The sequence below is a fragment of the Diabrotica undecimpunctata genome, chromosome 1, assembly GCF_040954645.1.
Source record: "Diabrotica undecimpunctata isolate CICGRU chromosome 1, icDiaUnde3, whole genome shotgun sequence".
In the NCBI taxonomy this organism is placed as follows: Eukaryota; Metazoa; Arthropoda; class Insecta; order Coleoptera; family Chrysomelidae; genus Diabrotica; species Diabrotica undecimpunctata.
In genome coordinates this window covers 23,430,634-23,440,651 of record NC_092803.1, presented here as the reverse complement: position 1 = coordinate 23,440,651, position 10,018 = coordinate 23,430,634, and the positions used below count along the sequence as shown (strand labels likewise).

The window sequence follows — 10,018 nt, the reverse complement described above, 5'->3', positions numbered from 1 at the left end:
ACGAAGTTAGTTCCATTATCAGAATACATATTTTTACATAGACCTCTTCTAGCAATGAAACGTTTAAATGAATTTAAGAATGAATTAGTACTTAAATCATATACAAGTTCAATATGTGTCGCCCTTGTTGTAAAACATGTAAAAATACATATATAGCATTTAACTACTTTACAATTCCGTAAATAGCTTGTTTTCAATTCAAAGGGACCCCCATAATCTACACCACAATTATAAAATGGCCTTGTAGGCAGAAGTCTAGATTTAGGTAAATCTCCCATAAGAGGTACAAGCAATGTAGGTTTGACACGAAAGCAAGTAACACATTTATGCAGAATGTGCCTAACCGTGCTACGTCCAGATAATAACCAAAATTTTAAACGAATTATTGATAGCAATGCTTGTGGACCTGCATGCAAGTATTTATGATGATACGATATCACTATAAGTTTAGTTAATACATGACCGTTCGGGAGTATGATTGGATGCTTCTGGTCAAAAGACAATTCTGACTTTTGAAGACGTCCACCAACTCGTAATAGTCCTGTATCATCAAGAAAAGGATTTAATGATAAGATTTTACTCGATTTATGTATTGGTTTTGATTTTTTTATTGTTTGTATTTCCTGATGAAATACTTCATTTTGTGCCATATATACCAAACAGAAAAAACTTCTTTCTTTTTCATCTACAGTAAAAGGACCCGTTGTCTTATTATTAGATGATTTACAATTGGTGACAAACCGAAGTATATATGCAAAAACACGCTGCAATTTAGCTAAGCTGGAAAATCGGTTCCAAATTTCAGCAAATTGCACAGTTGATATAAATGTTTGAATTACCTTCTGGTCAGGTATGATAGAAATGTGTGAATTTGACAAAGCCTTAGTAGGCCAAGACAATTTATGAGAAGCTAACCATGGTGGCCCATTCCACCACAATTTTGAAGTGTTTAATAACTTTGGTTCATATCCGCGCGTAATTATGTCGGCTGGGTTATCATGCGAGTCAACATGATGCCAGCTATATCCATTAGAAAGCCTTTGTATTTCCGACACCCTATTTCCAACGAAGGTTTTCCATTGTGACGGTTCACCCAAAATCCAATGAAGAGTTATCATTGAATCAGACCAAAAATGTACCTCATCAAAGCTAACACCTATTGTTGCGATAACCGCCGATGCCAATTTGGCAGCCAATAAAGCACCACACAATTCCAATCTAGGCAAAGATATTGTTTTTAAGGGTGCTACCCTTGATTTCGCACATAATAAATGAAATAAGCAAGAACCACCTTGATCCAGTGACCGAATGTAGAGTGCTGCTCCATAAGCAGACTCTGAAGCGTCACTGAAACAATGTAATTGTCTATTAATTGGATTAGAACACAAAACTTGCCTGCTAATGTGAGTTTTCTCCAAATCTGCAATTGATTCCCTAAACTGGTTCCAAGCTGTGTGTAAATCTAAAGGTAAAGACTCATCCCAATTTAATTTTAATTGCCATAGTGATTGCATTATTAATTTAGCTTTAATTATAACTGGCCCTACTAGTCCAAGAGGATCAAATATCTGTGAAACTAAAGACAGAACTGTTCTTTTGCTAACCTTTGTGTAATTAGAAAAATTGATTTTATATTGAAGCGAATCTATCTTTGAGTTCCAATAAAGCCCTAATGTTTTTGTTGTAACATCATCTGCAAGATAATGTTCAATGTCTCCCTTTATTTGAATATCCTCATCAAAAATTTCAGGTTTGTTTGATACCCATTTTCTAAGTGAAAATCCTGCTGTGCACAAAATATTATTTAATTCATCCTTTAATGATTTTACTTCTTCAATTGAACTCCCTCCTGTAAGCAAATCATCAACATAAAAATCCTTTAAAATCACCTGGGAAGCTAGAGGCAGGTTCAATTGATTCTCATGAGCTAATTGTTGTAAGCTTCTTATAGCCAAAAATGCTGCTGGAGCGGTCCCATATGTTAGCGTTTTCAGCTTGTATGTCTCAATTGGTTGCTCATCCGAAAACCTCCATAATATTTGTTGTAGTTTTTGCTGAGTTTTGCAAACAAAAACCTGTCGATACATCTTTTCGATGTCTGAAGCTATAACTACATTATGTTTTCGAAAACGAAGAAGAATGCACATTAAATCATCTTGTAATTTTGGTCCGACCATTAGAACATCATTTAATGACAAACCACTGTCAGTTCTAGCTGACCCATCAAACACTACCCTTAATTTTGTAGTTAAAGACGTTTCTTTTAAAACTCCATGACGTGGAAGATAGTAGTTGGGTGTTTCTGAATTGAAATCAGTTTTATCTTCAACCTTTGACATGTGACCCAACTGGATATATTCCTGCATAAACTCATGGTATTTAATTTTCATTTCCAAATTTTTATTTAATTTATTTTCCAATAATTGAAATCTTTTTAGTGCATTACTATAAGAATCTCCTAAGTCAGAAATGTTTGACCTTGTTGGTAATTTAACAACAAAATCACCGTTTTCATTTTTAATTGTGCTAGCTTCAAACAACTCTTGACAATAAATGTCCTCCTTGGACATAACCTTTTTTGCACCAAATTCTTCTATTAACCAAAATTTTTCAATTTGGTTTTCCAAAACATTAGACGAAAAATTACATACCACTGAATTGTTGCTAACCTTAATTGATTGACTAACTGGCCCTGAAATAACCCATCCCAACTTAGTTTTTTGGAGAATTGGTTGATCTTTGCCAAGTTTTATCTGACCCACACATAATAATTGCCAAAAAACTGATGCTCCCAGTAATACATCAATTTGTTTTGAAACCCCAAATGTTTCATCTGCAAGTACAATGTTTTTAGGAATATTTATAAAATCCAAGTTTAAATCCGAAGTTGGTAAATTGTCAGAAATTTTATCAATTACCAATAAAAATGCATTTGTTTGATAATTGCTAAACTTTGATAAAAGTTTCCCATTTAATGCCTGAGAAATGTTTGTTATACCTTGACCTAAACCTTTAACCGGAATGTGTACCTTATCTGCCCGTAATTGTAATTTTTCAAAAAATGAACGTGATATAAAATTTGACTGTGAACCTGAGTCCAATAAAACTCTACATTCATGCAAAATTCCATATTTGTCTTGCATATATACTAAGGCCGTTGAAAGTAAAATATCAGTTTTTAATCTGTATGATATACCTTGCTTAGAATGATTTAAAAAATTAATTGAATCCTGACCTATATCACCCGAATGTGATTCTAAAAAACATGTCTGACCTATATCACCCGAATGTGATTCCAAAAAACCTGTCTGACCCAAAAAGTTTAATTGAGATGTACCTTCCATTGAATTATTATGGAATGCACCTTGTCCCTGAATATGTACTTCCTTTCCCTGATTAGATATGCCATTTCCCTGTGTGTGTGTTTCTTTCTGGGTAGATATACCACAAATTTGTGATTCAACCTTTGATCCGTTGAGTTGAGTTGCATTTGTTTGTAAATGAGAATTGTTTATAAATTTACCATCCATATGTAAAAGAGTATTGTGTCGTTTTCCACAAAGTTTACAACCTCCCCATGTACAATGTTGTACTAAGTGTCCATCCTTTAGACAGTTCCAACATGCTTTTGATTTTGTTACCTCTTGTCTTCTAGCTGACACTGATAAATTATGAAATTTTTTACATGAATAAAAATAGTGCGGTAAATTACAAAGTGCACATTGTTTGGACGTTGCAATGAATGACTTTGATAATGTCATTTTTTGCACCCTTTTTTTTGTTTCCTTTGATATTTGCTCTATATCTTGTTTATCCCTTTCTGAATTTTGTAAGTGTTGTACTTTATGATCTATAAATGCTAAGAATTCCTGTATTGTAGAAAATTCGTTAACTGGACCCTTTTCTTGCCATTCCTTATTTGTGTAATAATCAAGCTTTTTCTCTATGGTACAAAGTAAAAGAACATCCCAATGTTCAACTGGATAACCTAACATACCTAGTGACTTTAAATTTCTTTTTATACAACCTGACAATTTCTTTAATTCTAAACTATTTACCTGAGATATTTTTGGATATTCATATATAGCTTCAATATGACCACGTGCAATAAGTTTTTTCTTTTCATATGTTTCAGATAAAAGTTGCCATGCAATAGTAAAATTTTTGCTAGTAGTTTTTAGCTGCTCCAGTTCATCCTGGGCATCCCCTATTAAAGCCCTTTTTAAATAGTGAAGCTTGTCAACATCATTTAAATCAGAATTTTCTATGACCATACTAGTAAAACTATCTCTAAATTCTAACCAATGTTGATAACAACCATTAAAAGTTGGAACCTCCAGTGGTGGTAACCGTACATTTTTTAAGCTATTTCGATCTAAACTAGTATTGTGACCTGAGTTTGCTATAGTCTCGTTTAAATTAACTTCATTCTTTAATATAATTTCTGCAGAGGCTATTAGTTTAAAATATGCATCCTGAAAATCTAACCTTTCTTGTAATTGTTCCTCTGATGTGTCTAATAAGTCAATTTCACTTTGTATTTGATCAAAATCATTCCACCATTCTTTGCATTTGTCAACCCTAACTTGTAATTCTACTATTTTATCGTGAGTAAAACTGCTTATAAATGAATCAAATTTTGTAATTTGTGCCTTAAAGATACCACGCTTTCTTTTTAAAACTGTTAACTGATCCATTGCATCGACTATGTATAATATTAATAAAGTTTAAAGCTTGCTATTAATAAATCCTAACAAACCGAAATTATAATAACCTTGTGACACAAATTAATATCTCTCTTATTCCAGGATAGGTATTATAGGAATGAAAAAATGTGTACTCACCACATACCATGCCATATAAACTTTTTCACTTGCCGATAAAAAATACACTAACTTGTTGCTTGTTGATAAAATCCGTTCGAATGACCATGAATAATGTTTTTATTTCGGAGCCTTCAGAAGTATTGTGGACTGTATTCCTTGTATAAAAAATATTTATTCTGACTTTTAACACCTTTATTATAATTATTTTATAAGAACTTAAAATTAACAAAACCCAAAAAAGAATGTCTTATTTCTCCTTGACAGCTACGCGCCGTCGTTGTCGCTAGTGTTCGATCCATGCGCTCTGTGGTCCGTGCAGGGACGGCTCTTGCACTGTTGACTGCTGAACAAATATATTTAAAATTAAATAAAGTAATTTTATTATTTATTTATTTTTTATATTTTACACAAATTTAGTAAATTATTGTATTTGCTCCCAACGCCGCCTGTTAACGTATTAACAAAGCATAGAAGCATATGCTCTTTACTTATGGCACACATGTCAAATTCAGACCAAATAATAATAATAAAATATAAATAAATATGATTTGATAGTAAATTTATTTACTATATGATTAGTGTATTGAATTTATAAGAAATGTGAGGAGCAGATAGATGAAACTCAGTTTGGCTTCAGAGGAGGCATGGGTACAAGAGAGGCATTATTTGCGTTGACGGTACTCTTGCAGAAATGTCGGGAATATAACAAGAGTGCATATGTATGCTTTATAGACTTTAGGAAGGCCTTTGACCGAGTGCAGCATATGAAGTAATAGATGAATTAAAAAACATCAATTTAGACAAAAAAGACATTGAGTTTATTAAGGCTATATACTGGAACCAGAAAGCAGTAGTAAAGGTGAACGATATAGAAACAAATGATATACCGATTGCGAGAGAGTTAGGCAAGGATGCGTCTTGTCTCCGACGCTTTTCAACGTGTACTCACAGGTCATATTCAGAAAAGCCTTATGGGAAAGAAAAGAGGGAATAAGAATTGGTGAAGAAATCATAAACACCATGAGATTTGCAGACACGGTAATTATGGCTGAGAGTATAGAAGAACTACAAACTTTACTAGATGCAATAAATAGTGAATGCATTCAAATGGGACTTGACATCAACACAGATAAGACCAAATTTATGATAGTATCAAGGAGTCCAATAAATAATGAACAACTAACTCTTGGTGGACAGCAAATAGAGAGAGTGACAAAATATAAATATCTGGGAGCTCACATCAACACAGAATTAGATCCAGACCAAGAGATCCGGGTATAGAAATGGTAAGGGCAGCGTTCTTAAAATTCAAGCAATTGTTCTGTGACAAAAACCTGAATACTGCGCTGAGACTAAGGTTTGTTGAATGTTACGTCTGGTCGCAACTATTGTACGGGGTAGAAACATGGACACTAAAAGCGCTAATAGTTAAGAAGATTGAAGCCTTTGAACTTTGGATATACCGGAGAATGTTGAGAATTCCATGGACTGCCAGGGTCACCAATGAGGAAGTGTTGAGAAGGATGGGTCGAGACAAAAAATTGTTGAGAACGATAAAAGTACGCAAGACTGCATACCTTGGACACATACTGAGAAATAATAAATATAGTCTTCTGCAGGTCATCATGCAGGGTAGAGTCGATGGCAAAAAGGGAATAGGTAGAAAGAGGAAGTCATGGCTGCGAAATATTCGAGACTGGACAAACATGACTGTAGACGAATTATTCCACGTTGCAAAAGACAGAGAAGCTTTTAAAAATGTGGTCGCCAACCTCCGTTAATGGGGACGGCATAAGAAGAAGAAGAAGTGTATAGGTATAGTATTAGAGGGCTTGCATATATTATACTAGAAAGGTATCTTCTTAATATGCAACAACATGTTCATATAGATTAAGAACTAAGTAAGGAAAGAATTATATCGCATGAAGTCCCACAAAGATCAGTCCTGGGACAAAGATACTTTCAAAGTCCTGTTCTATTAAAAATAAGTTAAAATTAACTAGTCCTGTATAAAATATAATCCAGTCTTGAATAGAATGTTCTTAACTTCAAGCTTTCGAGTGCTATTGTTGACTCGACGTCGTCTTTTTTTAATAATTAAAACTTTTGCTTTAATAGTAAATATTTCTCATTTGTAGCATTAAAGAAATACTTGTTAATTCTGTCCATTAAACATGTTTTAGATATTTTAGATTTAAAAAACCTATTTTTCTTTCATAAATTTTATTGGTGTGGAATATTTATTTATGTATACATTATTATCGAGACTTGAGACCAATCTATCATCAAACCGGTAAGTGGCGTATCTGCCATATTTTAGTTACTGCCAACTATTTGTTAATGTTGTCTACTATTCAGGCAAACTTGCATCAACAACGCATTATTTAACCAATTCGCCAAAAAAGATCCTTGTAAAACCAAAAAGGTATTTGCTGTGTAATACTTGAAGTTTCCAGATGATTCTCTAAAACGGCTAATAGAATTCAATCTATAATGCTATGAGCATTATTCTGTTTCCCGAATTTTATAAAATATAATTCATTCAATAAAATATAAAATAATATAAATTATTTTAAATTCTTCCTCTTAAAGTGCCCTCTCCTCAATGGAGGTTGGCTACTACAATTTTAAAATCTTCTCTATCTTCAACTGTTCTTATTAGCTGTTCAAAATTTAGCCCTGTCCATTGTCGGATGTTTCTGAGCCACGATAGTCTTTTCCTTCCTAGGCCTCTCTTTCCCTCGATTTTTCCTTTCACTATAAGTTGGGCATATTGGTACTTATTATTTCTCAGTATGTGGCCTAGGTATGATGTTTTTCTAACTTTTACTGTGTTAAAAAGTTCTCTTTCCTTGCCTATTCTATGCAGCACTTCTTCGTTTGAGGTATGCGATGTCCATGCAATTTTGAGCATTCTCCGGTAGATCCACATTTCAAAGGCCTCCAATTTATTTACGGTTGATGTTTTTAGGGTCCACGTTTCAACTGCATATAGAAGAGTCGATCAGACGTAGCATTTTGATAAACGTAGTCGAATTTCGAGTTTTATTCGAGAATCACAAAGCAGTTTTTTTATTTTTTCGAAAGATTTTCTGGCCTGTTCTATTCTCGATCTTATTTCTAGATCAGGATTTAGGCTGCTATCGATCCAACATCCCAGGTACTTAAATCTATTGACCTGTTCTAAAATGTGCCCATTTATTGTGCAAGGTTGAGGTACGTTTTGGTTTTTTCGGATTGACATCACTTTGGTTTTTTTAATGTTTATTTTCATACCAAATTGCTCACAGGTCGAGTTGGTCTTGTCGATGAGTCGTTGTAGACCTACGTCGGAATCCGCAATTAACACTGTATCATCGGCGTATCTGATACTGTTGATATTTACGCCATTCACCTTGACTCCATCCTTGGAATCCTCCAATGCTTCTTTAAATAGAAACTCGGAGTAAAGATTAAACAGCAGAGGCGACAGAACACATCCTTGTCTAACTCCCCTCCTAATTTTTTTTAGAGTTTTTTAAGAATTTGATGTCTTTTCCATCTAAACCGACTTCTTGCAAACGTTCTAATAGTAGGTCGTGTCTTACTCTATCAAATGCTTTTTAAAGTATAATTCATCAAAAGTCTATAAAGCATATAAATATATCTTTCTGTTGGTCGTAGCATTTTTGGGCGAGAACTAGTAAACTGAACAGGGCTTCTCTCGTTCCCATGCCGGCTCTGAATCCAAACTGATCGTCTCCGATGATTGTTTCGCACTTTCTATAGATATGATTATGTACGATTTTTAGTAGGACTGTTACTGCATGACTCATAAGGCTTATCAGACGGAACTCATTGCAGTGTTGTGGGTTTGGCTTTTTTGGTAGTGGGATGAATATTGACTCCAGCCAATCTTGGGGTATTTTACCTGTATCATAAATGCGATTGAATAAAAGGACAATTATTTCGATATTTTCTTCGCTGATTAATTTTAACGTTTCTGGGTATATTCCGTCTGGACCTGGGCTTTTATTTGTTTCAAGATGATTAATTGCATTTATGATTTCAGATTTCAGAATTGTTGGCCCTTCTTTGTTATTTTCCAATCTTGGTTCTTCTCGTATGTCGTGAAAAAGAATTTTAATATAGTTTTCCCATTCTTTTAGTTTGTCTTCCGTTGATTCTAGCAGTTTGTCATCCGTGTTCAGCATGGTGTGAAAAGTCGTTCTCTTGGTAGTCGATGTAAACTCTTTTACCTTTTTATGTAAATTAAAAAAATCGTGCCTTTGTTGTAGCCTTCTATTTCCACGCATTTTGTTTCAAACCATTTCTCTTTTGCTTCGGTTATTTTTTTTCGAATTATTCTATTTAGTCTTTTGTATTCTTCGTCCTTGTCATTTTTTGTTTTAGATTCTCTTCGTTTGTTCATTAATTGTAAAATCTCTTCTGTCATCCATTTCTGTTTGTTATTTCTAAGTGTTACTTTTAGATGTTTTTCCGTTACATTGTTCATTTGTTCTTTAATAGTTTTCCACAAAACGTTTATGTCATCGTACTCGCTAATTCTATTGTGGTCGATATTTCCTAAATTTTTGTTTAATTCTTTATTTACTGTCTGATGTATGGTGTCGTTTTTCAATAATTGGATGTCTAATAGTTGGTGTTGAGGTTTTTGTTTCTTTATTAGTTTCCATCTTGCGCGAACTTTTGCAACAACAGGATTATGATCGGAATTGATGTCAGTTCCAGGATATGTTTTTGCACTGATGATTGCATTATTTTAAATAACTTCTTTAAATTTCTTCGGTAGCATGTATAAAGTGGCAACGTTTGCTTTTTCACTCAGAAAAATAAAGATTTTTTTAATGAAGATGACATTTGCTACACACACATGGAGTTGTCGACACTGCAAAATTTATATTTTTTTACCACCCTCTTTGCCGAGCCAAAGTGGAAAGTGATAAATTGCGTCGAAGCGAATGCCATCAATGGAATGTTTTGCTTTTTTTCAATGCCAGAAGTGGTTGGTTGCGGTGAGCTCGATTGTGATCTTAATGTTGAAGGTCGGTAAAGTACACGTTTTTCACTGCATACAAAGAGAGTAGCAGCAATTTTTGTATGCGACGGTACAAAATATAAGCGTTCGTTGCAGCCATATCGATCAAGTGGCAAAAAATTTGAACTATTGCACTTCGGGTCTTTGCTCTAAT

At 33.8% G+C, this 10,018-nt stretch overlaps 1 protein-coding gene across 1 annotated transcript; it reads right to left on the bottom strand.

Annotated features, from left to right (window-relative positions):
• Positions 1 to 451: 451 nt before the first annotated feature.
• On the bottom strand, positions 452 to 4,697 carry LOC140434461 (uncharacterized). The gene is made up of 3 exons (XM_072522788.1): positions 2,652 to 4,697; positions 840 to 2,360; positions 452 to 541 (listed from the first exon to the last, which is right to left on the bottom strand). Exons 1-3 carry the CDS (start codon positions 4,695 to 4,697, stop codon positions 452 to 454), a joined length of 3,657 nt encoding a protein of 1,218 aa, XP_072378889.1.
• Between the last annotated feature and the right edge of the window lie 5,321 nt (positions 4,698 to 10,018).